This window comes from Monodon monoceros, unplaced genomic scaffold, assembly GCF_005190385.1.
Source record: "Monodon monoceros isolate NGI ecotype Baffin Bay Population unplaced genomic scaffold, NGI_Narwhal_1 Super_Scaffold_21, whole genome shotgun sequence".
In the NCBI taxonomy this organism is placed as follows: domain Eukaryota; kingdom Metazoa; phylum Chordata; class Mammalia; order Artiodactyla; family Monodontidae; genus Monodon; species Monodon monoceros.
In genome coordinates this window covers 31,180,177-31,198,932 of record NW_021703778.1, presented here as the reverse complement: position 1 = coordinate 31,198,932, position 18,756 = coordinate 31,180,177, and the positions used below count along the sequence as shown (strand labels likewise).

Genomic DNA, 18,756 nt, shown 5'->3' with positions numbered 1-18,756 from the left:
CATCCCATCCCCTCCCTTGCTTCCCCTCCTCACATCCCATCCCCTCCGCTCCCTGATGCCATCTGATCCTGCCCCGCCCCACCCATCCCCAGCAGCTGCTCCTGCCAAAGTCACCGGCAGCCTCTCAAAAGGTGAGCCAGGTGGACCGGGCTCAGTCCTTCACAGCCTCCGGGCAGCATTTGGTCCATGCCTTCCTCCCTGACCACTGGTTTCTGAGTCCAGGCTTTCCGGGACCCCACCCCACGCCCTCTCCTAGGGCCTCAACCTGTCTGGGTCTCCAGGGCTTCCATGACCATCTTTGCAGCGAACCATGATCTCTCTAAGGCCCCGACCTCAGATCCTAGCAGCCGTGGACACTTGCTTGGATGTTCTGATGACCCTGGCACCCAGTGAGGCCCAGCGGGTGGGTCGGCCCCCCACCTCATGCTCACCCCTCCCTCAGAGCCTCTGCAGGAGCTGCTCCCTCCCCAGCAGCATCCCTGCCTCTCCTCCCTGACCTGCGTCCTGCCGCCCACAAGCCGAGGCTTCATCTCCCAGGGTCCCTGGACACACGCAGGGACCAGCATCCCTGCCCAGGGCCCTGCAGCACCCAGGGCTCCACTTAGGCTCTGACTGTTACCACAACAAGCAGCTTCCCTTGACAATATTGATTTGAACTGTTTTTATCGTGAAGAGAAAAATAAACCCACTCCAGGAAGGCAGAATGCTTTGCTCCGCTTTAAAAGGAAAAATTCCAGAGAATTTCAGTTATTGTAAGTCTAGAGATGACAGTTATGGTCACACCACTGCCTCCTTCCTCACAGCCCCATGCCTCTGTTTCTCCCATGGACAGGAAAACAGCCAGGAGTCCCAGCCAAGTCCCTTTGCCGTGGGGGCCTGGAGAGCCTCGGGACCTCTCGGTGGGAGCAGGCCTGGAGGGAGGCCCCGGGGTGTCAGGAGCCTCTGCCTGGGCCAGGGTGGGCTGGGTGGCTGGCCGGGGCTAGGGGCTGCTGAGCAGTCCCTCCCCAGGACCCCGAGGAGAGTCTGTCGAGCCTCGTCCCTTCCCGTCACACGGCCACTGGCCTGCAGGACTTGATCGCCTTGTGGATGGCACTGTCTCTGGTCGCATCCCCTGGACGCTGAGCCCAGCACAGGGGACCCCAGGGCTGATACTCAGGGGGTGGCGGGAACGGATGGGCCCTGCCGCCCGGCCAGCTCGCCACGGGCACCTTCTCACAGGGCGACAGTGCGAGGTTGGGGCCTGCACCACCTCCAGGCGAGGGGCTTCCGGTGGGGACGCCTGTCAGGGCAGCTCCGTGGCTGCTGAGACATCACAGCGTGCCCCTGATGCTCCGGGTCTGTCTGTGTCTCCTCTGACTGATGTGCAGGGCCCAGGAGAGGCTGTAGCCCTGTCCTGGTGCCCCTGCTCCCTTGATGGCTGTGGCTGCCCACCACGCCCCAATCCCTATGGTGCCCTGGGGGACACCCGCATGGCCCTACCACTCCGTCTGCACTTGGGCACCATATGGCCTTTCCCGGTGCTCACATCTCTCTGCCCTGGCTGGTGCCCCTTGATATTCAGCAATGACAATGATGAGGGCGAGGATAATAATACCAAGAAAGGGCACGCGGCTTTTGCTGAGTCAGACCCTGCCATGTGCCCAGTCCTGTCCATTACAAACATCCTGTTCCATCCGATGTGCTTGGTACTATTATGACCCCATTTCACAGATGAGGAAACTGAGGCCACACGTCCCGAATGCCTGCCCGCTGGGATCAGGCACCTCCCTGGCTGTAGCCGCCAGGTCTCTGACAAGACCAGGAATCCAGACGAGCTCTCTCAGGTGTCCGGATGACTTTGACAGTGGCCTGTAGCTGAAACAGCCCAGAGACCCCTGCATACTCAGACCATGGCCCAACCCCACCCCGGGGGGCCTCTGCCCACGGGTCAGAGCCTGGGCCCACTCTTTCTGCACTGTGTCCCCAGCACATCTGAGGGGAGGCAAGGAAAGGCAGCACAGACACAGGGTTGGAATCCCCGCCTGGCTGCCATCTCTGCAGGATCTGCTCGCTGCACCTGCTGCCTCTGCTCCCCCACGACCTGGCTAAGATGACCAGCGTCCCACAGGTTTGCTGAAAGGCTGAGGGAGATGCCAGCGCAGGCAGCAGGACCGGGAACGGGGAACTGGCCTGTCGGAGTCGGGCCTCACCTGGCTGGTGGGGGTCGGGCCCACCACGGCCTCGTAGGGCGGCGGGAGCTCGGCGGGGTAGAGCAGGCCGGGGCTGTTGATGGTAACGCGGTACAAAGTGCCGAATGGGGAGGAAGCAAAGTCCAGGTGGAGGCCCCTGGAAAGGCAGAACCGCGGAACATCACTCCTTGGGTAAGGAGCCCAGACCCTTCCCGTTTCCCTCAAAGCGATCAGACCGATTCCCCGCCTGGAATTCTCGTGTTCGTGAAATAAAAGCCTCATTCATTAGGCAGTCCTCACTTTTGTTTTTTGCTGGAAACTGACACTTTCAATAAACTCTATGGCCTTTTCCATGACAGTTAAAACCATCATACAGCTGATTCAATCTTTAACTAAATGTGACATGTTCTATTAAATGACCATAAACCGACAGCAGTATTGTGTTTTGTGAAGAGTGGAACAGGGCTGCTCCTGCCTGGCTGGGTTTCTTCTCTGATGCCCTGCAGTGAGGCCAGCGGAAACGCACGGGGCTCTGAGCCCTCCCACCTCCCCGGGCTCTGCTGTCTGATCCAACAGGCCTTCATTCGCCTCCCCCTCTGCTCAACTTCCCTGACAAGGAGCACCTCCCCTCCCCCAGTGACGGCCTCCCATCCTTGGGCCCCAGCATAGCTCAGGGAGGTGTCCCCAGGGAAGACCCACCTGTGGGCCTCAGTGGTGGGCGTGCAGGTGTACTCCGGGGGATAATAGGGCGGAGGGGGCAGTGGAGGCACAAACTCATCAAAATCCAGGGTCTGGTGGAGGACAGTGCCGTGCGGGGTCATGCAGGCCGGGCTGACGGAAGGCGCCCTTTGTGGAAGGAACTGCAAAACAGAGAGGTTCCGAGATCAGGACGGCTGCTGTGGCTCTAACGTTATGACATACGTCTTCGTTATGTCTAACGAAGGTAACTGTGCAGAAGCTTTAATGATGCACTTGGAACTCAGGTACTTAAACCCGTCAAACCGTGACGGCTAAACACACATTTAAAACGGCAGCTCCGGGAGGATCACACCCCCTGCTCCGGAGCCTCAGCACGTTCGGTTCCCACGCTGCTACGCAGATGCCTGTCTTCTGAGGCAAAGCACAGTCCGGGAAGTTAGGTTCTGTTCCTGCCACTAAACCTGTCTCCTCTGATGAAGAGCTTGTGGTCAGAGGGGTGCCTGCCGCCCAGGGCTGAAGACAGCACTTCCTGGAGTGAGTTCCTGAGAAAACACCAGACTCTCAGGATGTCCCTCCCACGCCCTCCCCAACCCCTACAGTGAAATAAACTTGGGCAAAGCCACTTTGGTACTCCATCCTTGGGGCCCTGTCATGTGCATTATGAGTGTGTTCAAGGCCCTGAGAAGGCCTGCACCAAAAAAATCTGTTAAATTGTTCAGCCCATTCATGGAACATTCCTCAAATATTTTGTGATGGGCCCCTTTGGACACATAGTATCCATCAATATTTGGCAGTTCTAGGGAATTCACACACTTTGGAAAAACACTGCTCTGAGGGAAAAGAATCCTTCATGAGCTCTAGAACATTCTGGGGGGCAACCTCAAAACTGAGAGGCTGCTTGAGCAATGTGAGGTCAAATCACTTAAAATGAAGCTGTCTCTGCCTCATTTTCCATTTTTGTTCTTGGGAGGCACCACCCAATACCTGCTGCTCCTTCCATGGGCCACTGCTCCCCAGAGATGACCTGTGGCGTGGAGGTAGCCGAAGCACGGCTCCAGGTCCAGGGGACACCTCCCCAAGAGTGCCTCCAGCTGTGGACAGACCCCAGGCTACTGAACACTATGCTCTGGGACCTCCCACTGCATGGGGGGCGGCAAGGGGTGGGTGAGACCAGGACCCAGAGTCAACTGTCCATGGCCAAGCAAGGACAGTTCCATGAGGAAACAGTGAACTCTCCAAGCTCTGCAGGAACCTGCAGAGATCCACAAAGGGTTAATGTAAAAGATGATATTTGAATGGGCCTGAAAGATGAAGAGGATTTCAATGAGTGGGCTCACAGAAGGGGCTCCGAGCTCAAGAAGAACAGGTGAGCTAGTGGAAGATGTGTTTACGGAGAGCAAATTTCGGTAAGGCTCTAGAAGTTACTTCCTAATTCTGGGGGCACTGGGGAGCCAGCGAGGGTGCTGGAGCTGGGCAGCAGCTCTACTGAAGCTGTGTGGTAGGAAGTGCCTCCTAGCAGCAGCGGGTGGGGTGGTGGAACATTTCTGGGCAAGTATGGGTGAGGTCGCGATTCTGAATACAGTCCAGTGCTATGAAATCAGCATGCTCTAGACTAATGAAGAAAGAACTGGGGGTGGGTGGGGGGCATGTCTAAATGTGTGACACATCAGACTGCACATGTCTAAACGTGTGACACCTGCCTTCTTCACACACAGAGCACGGTCCTTGCCCCTCCAGCTGGTGTGACCCATGGTTTGTATGTTTAGCCATCTGAGATAGGAGTGCATCCATGGCCAAGGGCAGGGTGGATGTGTCTGCCAGCCTTGACTTTGGAAAGCTGCTCGCCCTGCGGCTACTGCAGGAAGCTGAGCAGCCAGTATGAAGCCAAAGGTCCTGGAGGTCTCATGGGGGAAGATTTTGAATTAGCCTTATCAGAAATTAGAAAAATCAATAACATACTCAAGTGTGAAATGCAAAAGCCAAAGCGCTTTTCTGTGGAAGATCCAATCCCACCAGGAACGCGAGAGGTGAGGAGGTCCAGGCAATCCTATTAGCAGGTTTAAATGAGTCAATGCAGTCACACAAGGGAGGCTTTTTAAAGTCTAAACGACCGTCTCCGTTTCTGCCCTAAACTCCAATGGCCTTTCCAGGGGGGGCATTGGCCTATCTTCGTGGAAGCGTGTCAGACTCAGCAGCATTTACCCCGGCTCCTTGGCTTCCACAGCCGGAGGCCCGCGAGTCACACCGACATCTCCCTTGACACCCCTCAATAGCTGTCTGACGAGGCAGCGTCTGTATGGGAGCCCAGGGTCACCAGCTCTGGACTCTGCTCTGAGACAGGGGTGTTGAGGGTCTGCACCCCACGGTCCCAGGCTCCCTTGCAGCTGGCGTCCTGTTAGGTTCTGCCAACGGGGGCGTGAGAGGGAACCTGGTGAAGAGGCGGCAGGGAGGGGGGTTCCTGTCACTGCTCCTGCCCCTATGTCCTCCAGCTCTAAGGGTGGCAGAGCTTCTGCTGTTGTCTCTGTGTAACCTCCAGGCCCTCCTTGCTCCTCTGCCTTTCACCCCCGGCTAACCAGCTCCCCGCATGAGCTATGTCGAGCTCCTTTTCTCTCCTGGGCCCCGGCCATGGGGTCCATCATGGGGTCTGGTGCCGAGGGCCCAGCAGGTGCTCTATAAGCATCCACTCCACAGGTGAACACCCTCCTCCTCACTGCCACCTCCCGGCAGCCCCCAGGTTATCTCCTCCTTGCGGAAGCATCTAAATCATCTCTCTGCCTTGGTCTTCTTCCTCCTGTTCTGCTTTAAAAAGCTTTGTTTAGGGGCTTCCCTGGTGGCGCAGTGGTTAAGATTCCGTGCTCCCAGTGCAGGGGGCCCGGGTTTGATTCCTGCTCAGGGAACTAGATCCCACATGCATGCCGCAACTAAGAGTTCGCATGCCACAACTAAGGAGCCCACGAGCCGCAACTAAGACCCAGCACAACCAAGCAAATAAATAATTAAATAATTTTTTTAAAAAGCTACGTTTAATCCAATGTGATGAGGTCACTCCCTTTAAATACTCTTTTACAAGACCTCTGCTCCCTGAATCCCACCTAGTTTCCAGCTTCTTTACCCACTAACCCGCTGATGCCCCAAATTCCTCCATCTGCCATTGGAACCAACCCCAAGTACCAAACTCAGGCTGTCCTCTCTCCCCAGATCCCGCCTCCTCTCACCCAGCAACCTCCTGGTCATCCTTCAGGACCCACAGAAATGCTTGCTGCCCACCCGCACCCTCCTCGGCCCCTCATCTGCAGGGCGATGGCCAGGCGCAGAGCCGAGCCTGCATCTGGGTGCGCTGGGGAGGAAACGCGCCCTGAAGCATCCCTTCTTTCCCAGGGGGTTGTGCTTGCCCTGGGCCACCTGTAAAAGCCCTGGTTGGTCCATGTGGTGACAAAGGTACACCTGTGCCTGGTGAGCGAAGTGAGGTTGGTACCTGGTTGAGGTGTTCACACACCTGGCATGGGCATCATCACCCAACCCTCATCATCCATAAAAGAGGAGTTTGCATTGTAGACCCTGTCGGGGAGAAGCCCATTCTCAGGGGTTTGTTCTGGGAGGTAGGACCCATCTTAGGCACGTGCTATCCTTGAGAGAAAGAGCAGGATTATTGCCACAGTAAAAGTTTTCTGAATGGACCTCTTGTTGGTGAGCTGGAGCTCTTCCCCTGTGCTCCGGACCCTGGAGTGATGCCCTCCCCGGTCACCCTGCTGCTCTCTGGTCCTGCCACCCTTGGATGAGCAGGGCTGCCTCCTCAAACAGGTTCAGACCAGTTTTAGTTACTACTGTAATTTGCAATGAAATATGAATGCAGATGGGAAAACTTGCTTGTTCCATGAAAACCGAGTTGGAGGCTTTGGAAAGACTCGATAGCTAAGCAGAAATTGCTGCCAAGGTAGGTCCTGGCCAGGCAGTCATAACAGAGTGGAGAAGAATCGTAAAATCTCCCGGGAGTTCTGCGTGCAGATGGCTTCACCTGTGAAGAACCGTAAAATCTCCCGGGAGTTCTGCGTGCAGATGGCTTCACCTGTGAAGAACCGTAAAACCTCCAGGGAGTTCTGCGTGCAGATGGCTTCACCTGTGAAGAACCGTAAAATCTCCCGGGAGTTCTGCGTGCAGATGGCTTCACCTGACTGACTCCAATCAAAAGGAACTAAATTTGGAAATCATGGAGGCTGCGAGTTCCATGAACTTGATGCAGTAAACACAACCTGATACACCAGAGACCCATAATCAAGGAGAAGATCATGGCCCCAAATCAAGACTGGGGGACAAATGCTCATTTGCATGTTTAAAGCCAAAATAAAATGTTCATGGTATGTATCATTTTTATGATTGTCTGCTGTAGCTGGCTTTTTAGGTCAAGCAGACACCCATTATTGGTCCTGATCTGAGAGGGTAAGTAGCACCTATGACCCAGAGACCTTTCTGCTGAACCCAGACCTCAAGGAAGGTCACTGTGGGTCAGAGGAGGGCCAGCCTCAGTGGGGAGAACTGGAGAAGGGAAGATACAAGTGAACTTGAGTGATCTGCGGGTTCCCAGGGGGCACTACATCCCTCCCTGTCCGGCCAGCACCCATTCCGAGCTCCGTGCGCAAGCCCACAGTAGCGTGTATGTGACGGCCACGGTACCCTGCCTGCAGCTTCTGAAGCAGCTCTACTTTACAAGGTGTAGGATGAGTGGAAAACAAAGATGACTGTAATAAAAGATGAAGTTAACAAGCGTGTGTGAAATGGAGATGCAGGTAATAGCAGACCATGTCCCCGAGGCTAGGTGGTTGGCAAGAAAGTAAGTGGGGAGGAAAATAGTTTCATGGAAAACTGAGATTACACTTAGGAAATAAAACTAAAAATACGAGATTACAGACACTTTGGAGGTAAATGCTTTCTCCACTAAACTGTATCAATAAACTGAATTTTATCATCAGATGGTCTTTTGCCACTATTTCCAAACACATTAGAGGAATTCAGCGTGATAAATTCTGACAATAGACATAACAATTTGCATCTCACGTAGATATGCATTCATTATATGAATTCTCCCCAAACTCCTGATCATCCCAAAATGCTGGTCCACAAAAATAAGAATCAAATTATGGGTTCCTTCCACGTGGGCTAAGGCCTTTGCTGCGAGTCAGTCTGCTGATGGGTGCCCCGTGGTTCTTCCTGCATAAACTACACCCGTAAGACATTCTCTGACTTTCCAGTTCTGTGTTTTTACAGCAGAGCCAGAACTTCAAGGTACTTGGGAAGCAATGTGTATGCAGACACCCCTTCGATTTTTTTCAGGTTTTATCCCAACCCCTTAGGGTTGTCTGACCCACTTCTAAACTGACGGCAATATATTTAGTGACCCTCTTTCACTGACTCTTTCCAGAGCACTCAATTTTGTTGTAACAGACATAACTCTCTTTTTGCACTCATATTTCATTGGCTCACGTAGTGCTGGAATATGCACTTAAGAGTCCACATACCACTGGCCTAAACTGGTCTGGGGATAGATACAGCTGTCCCTTGGAAAGCTGATGACCCAACTGCTGGGAGCATAAATGGCCCATGGGTGAACCGCAGAGGCTGCGGGGAGTGGGGGTGTGCTGTGGGCAGCAGGAAGCGCATCTCCCAGGTGGGATGGAGAACCGCAGCTGGCTGGCCAGTCATGTCAGCACAGGTTGGTCAAGAGAGTTATACTGGGGCTTCCCTGGTGGCGCAGTGGTTGAGAGTCCGCCTGCCGATGCAGGGGACGCGGGTTCGTGCCCCGGTCCAGGAAGATCCCACATGCCGCGGAGATGCGGGCCCGTGAGCCATGGCCGCTGAGCCTGCGCGTCCGGAGCCTGTGCTCCGCAACGGGAGAGGCCACAACAGTGAGAGGCCCGCGTACGGCAAAAAAAAAAAGAGAGTTATAACTGTATGTACAAGGAGAACCATTTGCAGAGGCAGAAACAGAACCCAAATCAAAAACAAGTAGCAACTCAGATAGAGAAATGGCCAAATAACTGACGTGACTTCCATCTCATGGACCACTTCAGATATTCAGACACCTCTCTTTCTGTTCACTTAGCTGGATGGCCATGACTGTTTCCGGTTATAAGACTAAGTCGTAGAGTAACATACGTGGTGTGATCCCATTTTGGCAAAAAGAGAAGGAATAAATGAAGGAAGAAAGGGAAGGAAGGAGAGAGAGTCAGAGAAAAGGAGGGAGGGAGGAAAAAAGGAAGATAGACTATTTTCATATGTTTCTATAAGTCCTAAGAAATCGAGAAACAAAGGGAAGATTCACTGCAAACTGTTCTCAGGAGAATGCAGTGGGGGAGGGGAGATGATCAACTTTTTCTTTATATACCTCTATATTTTATTTGTTTCAATGATCCTATGTTACTTCTTTTTTTTTTTTTTTTTTTTTTTGTGGTACGCGGGCCTCTCACTGTTGTGGCCTCTCCCGTTGCGGAGCACAGGCTCTGGATGCACAGGTTCAGCAGCCATGGCTCACGGGCTGTAACCATGACCCCCTTGGGCTGTCCCACTTCTTCTCCAAGGACACAGCACGTGTGGCCAAGCTGGCCCAGCCCCTGACCCATGTGGTAACAGCCAACCTCCATGTGGCCACCATGCTTTTTCAAAGCCCACTGACACTTTATCTAAGTCATCCTCTCAGTGGCCCTATGAGGACAGTAGGATATAAACAGTCTTACTTAGAGCAGAGGAAACTGGGACAAATGGGTGGTGATGTGCCCAAGGTCAGGTGCTGGTCCCACGGGCGCCACAGTCATGGGCTCCCCGGTGGCTCTGCAGGTCAGTGGGGTAACCAGCCTTCTGAGGAGAGTAAAGCTTGGTCTGTTCCACAGTCCGTGGTCACAAAAGGAGAAGAAAACACACCAGCAGCAAACTCATCGATTTCTATTTCCAAGCCAAGGGTCTGAAGCAAACTTACTCACCAAGTATAATACTTAGCCATGAAACAGCCAGGGGTTCTAATGGCAGCTGTTGTAATTGCAGCCATACTTTACATCTGGTTGATAAAGTACATCGAGGACCACTGCCTTTACGGTCACAGCTGCGATGTCCCGATAACAAACCGGGACGTATTCCCTCCACGTATTTAAGAATCAAAATAGATATTTAAACAGGGCCCCTCCTGAGTGAGAAAAACGAGGTTCAGGGAGGTTCGTAGGTAAAAGCCGTGGGACCCCGACCCAGATGTCGCTGACCTCAGACCCAGGATGCCAGGCCGCTCACTTTCTACACGGAGGACTGACAATGACCTGCACGTTACGTTTCACCACATACACTGTCTTAGCTACGACACACTTTCTTCTTACTTAGTTGGTAATTTGCATTTTAATTCTGAAAACCTAGGGAATACAAACCTTCAGCATTTCCAGCCCCGTGGTTCTGTTAGTTTGGCCAAATTGGTGTGATATTTCCAGATCGAGAGCAAAATCTGCTGAGGTGACCGGAGCCCCACAGTACTTAACCTTCCATTACACGACACGCTGGAGAGAATCACCAGCGTGAGGCCTCAGCGAGCAAGGCCTGAGGTTCATCGCTGCTGAAGAGCTGCTTAATTGGGTATCTTTCAGAAAACTGCCGCCTCTCGGAAAGGTCGGCCCGGTTGTGACAGCTGTGTGGATGCACACAGGGAGAACGAGGCTGCACACGATTAGAGCCAATGAATTTTTAACGCCTGGGTAATGATGCTCTCTGGCCCTGCACCTTGATGCACTGACGCGCTGCCACGGGGTGGGTGGGAAACAACAAATCAAACAGGCTCCTATAAGAAAAACTTGCCTTTTTCTTCATGAGATGCTTAAAACACTGGGGAGGGGAGGCAGGGCAGGTCTTGGAGGGGCCACGGGGAAGAGGGAGGGCAGGGTTCCTATCCTTAGCATGAGCAGCAATGTCTTCCCATCACTTTCCCTTTATTTGCTGACTTTAGTGGTAACGTAGTGAGCAGTGGGCTGTGTTCCACTCACACAAATAACGAAGAGCCGTCATAATTTATTGAGCATGTATTAATAAGTGTGTGACCTCTGCTCTTGGCCTCATCACTCCGCTGGGGACCAACACTTCCTCTTCTCTAAGACCCTGGCCAGAGGTTCTAACGATGGCTGGCCAGTGACCTGTCGCTGGATTTTGAGCTCAGGGTTAATGAGCAAATCTGCAAAGCACAGAGGAGCAGTTTTTCAATTTGAGAAGAACTCATCTTCTAAACAATCTTCCTTTATTTTTTTTTTTATTTTACGCGGTACGCGGGCCTCTCACTGTTGTGGCCTCTCCCATTGCGGAGCACAGGCTCCAGACACGCAGGCTCAGCGGCCATGGCTCACGGGCCCAGCCGCTCTGCGGCATGTGGGATCTTCCCGGACCGGGGCATGAACCCGCGTCCCCTGCATCGGCAGGCGGGCTCTCAACCACTGCGCCACCAGGGAAGCCCCGAATCTTCCTTTATTAAAAGTGAATTCTGAACAGAGCCTTGCTCTGGAGGTGCCGGGTCTAGAGGACATCTCAGGCTACAGGACTGTTGCTAAAATTACTCAGGGGCACAAACCAGGGGCTATCTAGAGACACGTGATGGTAGCTGGACCCTGTCAACAAGGAGCTCCAACAACACCTAAAATAAATACATCAGTGGCAACAAATGTGTGAGTTTTGTCTTCCAGAGGGCAGCATGGAGTGACCTCCAAGGATCTCCAAGCCCCACACGCTGTCGGGGCTTATTGTCCTTGGGGCTTCTGGATGGAAGCCAGCGGTGTCCATGATACACTGGTCTCAAACTGGCTGGGGAGGAGGGGCTGGAGCCTGCCATTCTGAGTGTGCTGGGGAGGAAGGGGGACCACTCACCATCTGCAGGACGTCAGCGGAGACCATCTGCATGCAGCACATGGCTGTGGCCAGCGCACACACGATGGTGGACAGGACGTTGAGGGCACACACGCTGAAGAGCAGTTCCTGTGGGAAAAGATGCGGGAGGACGTCAGCGTCATCTTGGCAACGCAGACGGCAGGCTCCTCGGCATTGCCGTCAAGGTCCAGGATGAGGATGTTCAATTGTGGGTTTCTTTTTTCATCATCAAAACTGGCCTTTTATAGACACATTTGTTTATTCTTGGTTTCTACAGGGTTGATCAAATTACTCTTAGATACTAAGTGATGGAGTTTACAATTTTGATAATTATTAGGCAGTCACTGTCTAAGAAGATCTTCAAATCGCCAACATTTGAGTAGGTGGGCAATCTTTGTCAATTATAAAGTGTAACTGAAAATTTTGATAAGAATTCCAAGTTTTTTAAACTTCTTTTCTTGAGATAACTGTAGATTCACTTGCAGTTGTAAGAAATCATAGAGAGATCCTGGATACCCTTCCCTCAGTTTCCCCCATGGTAGCATCTTATAAAACTATAGCATGATATCATAACCATGATTGACAATGATACAGTCAAGACAGAGAACGTTTCCATCACCACAAGAATCCACCCTCCCTGCCCGTGTTGCCCTTTTATAGACACACTCAACTCTCTCTCCCTGTCCCCCGCTCAATCTCCCTTTCCAGACCCCTGTCAACCACTAGTCTGGTCTCCATTTTTATAATTTTGTCATTTCAAGACTGGTATACAACTGGAATCATAAAGCATGTAACTTTTCAGAACTGGCTATTTTCACTCAGCATAATTCCCTCAAGATTCATCCAAGTTGCTGCATATATCAATAGCTCATCCCTTTTTATTGCCGAGTTCCATGTTTGTTCATTCTCCAGCTGATAAATAACTGGGTTGTTTTCAGTTTTGGGCTATTACAAATAAAGCCCAGGAGGATTTGCGCACAGGTCTGTGTGTGAACATGAGTTTTTATTTCGCTGGGATAAATGTCCAAAAGTACAATTGCTGGGTCATATGGTAACTGAATGTTTAGTTTCATAAGAAACTTCCTAATTGTTTTCCAGAGCGGCTGAAACATTTTACATTCCTACCAGCAATGTATGAACGATCCAGTTTCTCTGCCTCCATGCCAGAATTTGATATCACTGTTTTATGTTAGCGATTCGGACAGGTGTGTAATGATATAGCATTGTGGTTTTAACTTTCATTTCCCTCACAGCTAATGATCTTTTCAAGTGCTTATGTGCCATCTGTTTATCCTCGTTGGTAAAGTCTCTGCTCATAACTTTTCCCATTTTCTAGCTGGACTGTTTGCCTTTTTTTCTTTTTTAACTGAGTGTTGAGAGTCCTTTGTGCATTCTAGATTCTAGTCCATTGTCAGATATGTGGTTTGCAAATATTTTCTCCCAGTCTGCAACTTATCTTTATCTAGCCCTGGATCGTGGTGATTTTCTCTTTTTTTTTCTAAAAGCTTTTATAGTTTTACATTTTACATTTAAATCTGTGATTCATTTTGAGTTAATTTTTGAATAAGGTGTGAGGTTTAGATTAAGGTTTATTTTTATGTTTTTAATTTTGATCTCTACATATTCATTGCTAGAATACAGAAACGTGTATTCTGTATTTGTATTTATCTAGTATCCTGTAACCTCGGGATTTTCTTCCATGTTTAATTTCTTCCTTCCCAATTTGTACGCCTTTCATTTCCTTTTCTTGCCTATTAGCACTAGCTAGAATTTCAAGTATCATGAATGAGAATAAGATGAATAAATGCCGAGATGAGATATCTTTGTCTTATGCTCTCAGAGGGTTCACTCACAGAATTTTAACTATCCAAATACAATTCATTCTTCTTTAGATAATTTACTGTCAAATCCATGCCAGAAATAGAAAAAAAAATAACCACGATTCACAAAAATGACCAAACATTTAGAATAATTATATGTCCTTCAATATACACACTCATACGCTACTCATAGAATAAATGCAGAAAATACTGTAAATACTCAAAAAATTATTAGGAAAAATGGATCTTTCACCAGAAAGGCCATGGTATTAATGAGGTTAGTTTCAACTTTCTAATCAAGGGGTTGACAAATCCTCAAGACGAGGTGGGACATACTCATTGTATTTCCTCGTTAACATGAATTGTACATGCACTGTGAATGTTTCAAACGATGGTCTAGTCTGGGAGCATGAACAGGTCTTGCTCATGGATACCTGAACCCATGTGCTCTAATCAGTAGCATCCTTTAAGGAAGTTCCCCAATTTTCTGTAGGCTGCTGTGACTACAGAAGTCTTTGCCCAACCCCCTTCCCCAGAACCTGCTCATTTGTTCTCAAGACTGCCTGTAAGATAGCCAGAAAGGGTGTGATCATGATAATATTACAGAGGACAAAGTTAACATACCGTGCAAATGTGAATACAGAGAACAGGGTCATGTTTTGGAGATTTGTTAGGGAGAACTGAAGCAAGTCTCAGCTAAGGGCTAATTATGCTCCACTCCTGAGGTCAGAGTGTTCTGAGAACTCTGAACAAATGTGGGAAGAGTTGCTACTCCCAAATCTGAGTACTGGACACTGTAACCTCTAATCCTTTTCTCAGACTCAAATAGTTTCTTCATGTGTGTCGGCTAATCAGTATTCAACTGAATACTCCAGGGGGACCCTCTGAAGATCCCAGGGTTCTCTCCCCTCCAGTATTCTGTCCTCGGTCTCCCTCAGACCCTCAGCTCTGTCAGCTCAACTCAGGGAGTCTGCAGGGATCCCCCTGAGTTCCCCATCCTGCACTGTCCCCTGGAGACTCTCCCCTCATTGGCTGACCATATTTCAAGGATCACTGTCCTTCACTGTCTGATGTTCAATGTCTTCGTATTTTGTCAGGTTTTTGTTGATGTTCTTGCTTCAGGTGGGAGTTTAAATCCAGTCCCTGTAACTCTGTCTTGACCAGAAGCTCTTGGTGGTTCTTAGGCTCATCTAAGTATCCTCTGTAACATTCTTAGGGCCACCTCAAGTGTCCTCTATGAAGTTGCTAAAGACGAAGTAGGATGGGAGCTCAATTGTGGGAAATGGCAGGCACAGATGGGGTTGGGAAGAGGCTACGGTGTTTGGATTTTATTTTGTAGGCAATGGGATACTTCTGAAGATGTTTGATGTTGGGAAAGAGATAACACAATCTGTTTTCACAAATGATAGACCTTTTGCAGAACCTGGGACATAGTTGGTGCTGACTGTTGAAGTGAATGCCCTTCTGAAAGTAACATTAATTTTGAATATAGACTCATTTGCAACCAAGTAAAACTACTAACAAAAAATAAACACAAATCATAACCTTTTGTTTGAATAAGCGTCATGAGGCAAACACTGCTTTATGTCTCATGGAGCATATTCACTGGAATCACACACCAAAAAGACTTCTTTTTTTCTTCTTCTAGCTGTTTAAATGCATGGCTTTTTGCTAGATAACTACACACCTGGAATTGTGTCTATGTGTTTCTTCAGAATTCTCTTTCTGGCTTAAATAATGCCTTTACCTCTGCCCTTTGATGGGCAAGCACTGAAATCCAAGTTCTATAAAATCTCTTTACAAGGTCATTCAAAATGGCAAGCGTGAGGACAAGGTGGGTCTTGCATAGTGTATCCTGAGTTTTGCTGCTGGTCACTCTGCATACTTCCTCAAATACAATTAAGGAAATCATGTCTATAACGAATCAAGTATAAAACAAAAACAAAAGGAGATACTTAGGGAAACCTACGCATGATAAATTCTTTAAAAATTCTCTCCAAGACGAGTAAATTCTGAATATTAACAACACAACAGAGAAAGGTGACAGCCAGGAGAAATTACGCATTAAGAAACATACAAAATTTAGGATTTTGATTCCCCTGTTTGTTGAAAATATTGTTGTCCAGAGGACAAAGGGTCTTATATTCATTACTATTAGCTAATTCACCAGTTTTTTTTTTTAACATGTTTTTGTTTCTTTGAATAAAAAAGAGATTCCAGAGGAGGCTGTTATCAGGCAAGGTATAATGAAGGAAGATGAGGAAAGGCTCATAGCGTAAAAAATAAGCGATGAAACCCATGGCTAACAATAACTGTACATGTGTTATAATTACAAGGGATGGGGTTGGGCTTTATCAGAATTATCCTCTGGAAGCTTCCCAATTACTTGACACAGTAATCACTATCTTAGGGAGTCTTTCATGGCAACAACTGGAGTTCAATATGGAAAAACAGGATGTTAGGAAAGGTCAGTGGACGTGGTGCAGAGCCTGACGAAAGAAACCACGCCTGTCATTATCTTCTCTGTCCAAGGTGGGAAAGGCCAAGTCAAGAACTTGGGTATGCCCTGATCACTCTTCACCCAGACCACTTCCTGGGGTTGAGTTTGCAACAGGCATCCTGGAGGAAGGAGGTAACATGTCCACTGGACAAAGTGGAGGCTCACTACAAAGGCAGCAGATTCTCCAGGCTCAGTGTTCCCTTTCTGTAATGCCCACCACATGTGCGGGCATCCATGAGGTGCCTTTGTATCTTTCCCTGAGACTTGAGGGGCATGAAGAACTGACACAGCATGAAGCTCTGGCCACTGCTTTTGCCATGAGTGATAAAGTCCTTTGTCTCTGAACCGGGAGTCTCATGTCTTCTGCCAGAGAAGTAGCAGCAAATTCTAACAGGTGCAGCAAATTCTAACAGGTGCAGCAAATTCTAACAGGCTAGTTTGTTAGCTTGAAAGCAAGTAAAATCTCAGACCCTGCACAATTCCTGACAGCATGTTTCCCTCTTCAACAAGAGTAGAGACCAGTCTTCTGCTATTCTTTATAGTAGACTATCTCATCAAAATAGGGGTCTGGTAAATATATGTTTGAAAAACGTATGGGATATTTCATTATTCTTTTCTAAATTTTCAGTTTAGACTAGAAGGAAATAACAGGCTTAATTTCCAAATTTCCAACCACACACCAGAAAAATTTACCATCACCTTGAAATAATGTTTTTTTTCAGAGTCTTACATCAAGATTCTGCAAAAATTCTTGGTCATATGATCAGTGTGTGTGTGTGTGTGTGTGTGTGTGTGTGTGTGTGTGTGTGTGTGTGTGTGTAAAATCTGTGACTTCCACTTTTCATAAAATTTCTCAAGTGATGAGCCCATCCTGGAACAGATCACATGCCATTTAATTTGTCTCTAGAAAGCAGTTCTTTGTTGGGCTGGCTGGAATACTGATCCTACAAAAGGAGATAAAATTAGGCTGTCACATGGAGAAGGTAAGTGATTCATGGGGGAATCTGTGAAAGTTGTAATTTCAAGACACAAACATTCTACCTGGAATCCCTATAAGTTTAAGAATTTTTAGCCTTGCTCTGGCCTCTCATGTACCATCAACAACACAAATGCTACTACAAGAGGCCAGGTTTGCTCCTCACACAATATGTGTTATTTGTTCAAAGGCACTTTTAACTTTGAGCAAAGATCCATGAGGAAATTTACACACTCCACAATGGTGCACATTGTGGGAATTCAAAACCTGTCCTCTGCCCTCTGAAGTAATAGCTTTTAGCCTTTAGCTGAAGAACGTAGATTGCCTAATTATAATATGTATAAATAACTATAACTCATAGACTATTTTCTTACAGTTCTATCAAGTTTGAAGATCAAGGAAACTATTTGCCACTTTTCCAGTATTCAAGGATGAGTATTCAGGCAAAAAATATGTTTCTTTGGTGTGTGTGCAGGGGTGGAGGGGATGTACACACACACATATATTTTAATCTTTTTAAAATTCCCTTTAGATTTATTTCTTGATCCAGTGGTTGTTCAAGAGTATGTTATTCAGTTTCCATATATTTGTGAATTTTTCCAGTTTTTTGCTGTCATTGATTTCTAGTTTCATTTCATTGTGGTCAGAAAAGACACTTAGGGGCTTCCCTGGTGGTGCAGTGGTTGAGAGTCCGCCTGCCAATGCAGGGGACACGGGTTCGTGCCCCGGTCTGGGAAGATCCCACATGCCGCGGAGCGGCTGGGCCCGTGAGCCATGGCCGCTGAGCCTGCGCGTCCGGAGCCTGTGCTCCGCAACGGGAGAGGCCACAGCGGTGAGAGGCCCGCGTACCGCAAAAAAAAAAAGAAAAGACACTTAGTAGATTTCAATCACCTTAAATTTGTTAACATTTGTTTTGTGACCTAACATGTGATCTATTCTGGAGAATGCTCTGTGTGCACTTGAGAAGAATGTGTATTCTTCTGCTGTTGGGTGAAAAGTTCTGTATGTCTAAGTCTGCTGGGCTCATTTTGTTCTAGTCCACTATTTCTGTATTGATTTTCTGTCTGGATGTTCTATTCATTATTAAAAGTGGATTATTGGAGTCTCTTACTATTACTGTATTACTCATTTGTCCTTTCAAACCTGTCAATATTTGTTTTATACACTTAGGTGCTCTGATGTTGAGTGCATATATATTTACAATTGCTTTATCTTCCTGTTGAATTGACCCTTTTATCATTATGTCATTACCATCTTTGTCTGTAGAGACAGTTTCTGACTTAAAGTCTACTTTGTCTGATATAAATATGGCCACTCCTGCTCTCTTTTGGTTTCCATCTGCATGAAATATCTTTTCCATCCCTTCACTTGCAGCCTATGTGTGTCCTTGAATCTGAGTGTTTTTGTAGACAGTACACAATTGGATCTTGGTTTTTGGTTTAATACCCATTCAGCCACTCTGTATCTTTTTATTGAGGATTTTGTCTTTTTACATTAATTACTGATATGGTAGGATTTACTATTGCCATTTTAACTGTTTTCTGTTTGTCTTGTAGTACTATTTTCTCTCTTTTGATCTCTTCCTGTCTTCCTTTGTGTTGCATCCTTTCTTTTTTCTTGTTTCTGTATCGATAGGTCTTGATTCCTTTCTCTTTTTCTTTTGTTTAATTTTATAGTATTTTCTTTCTGGTTACCACGGGTATTCCATAAAATATA

General features: G+C 48.3%; 1 protein-coding gene across 1 annotated transcript in view; it reads right to left on the bottom strand.

Annotated features, from left to right (window-relative positions):
• Positions 1 to 18,756, bottom strand: part of FAM189A1 (family with sequence similarity 189 member A1) — a 363,110-nt gene that overhangs the window by 17,053 nt on the left and 327,301 nt on the right. Inside the window, exons 5-7 of the mRNA XM_029238462.1 lie at positions 11,745 to 11,852; positions 2,868 to 3,028; positions 2,190 to 2,325 (exon numbers count right to left, since the gene is read on the bottom strand). Of these exons, the coding sequence (XP_029094295.1) occupies positions 2,190 to 2,325; positions 2,868 to 3,028; positions 11,745 to 11,852 (405 nt within the window). The remainder of the gene's footprint in view (positions 1 to 2,189; positions 2,326 to 2,867; positions 3,029 to 11,744; positions 11,853 to 18,756) is intronic.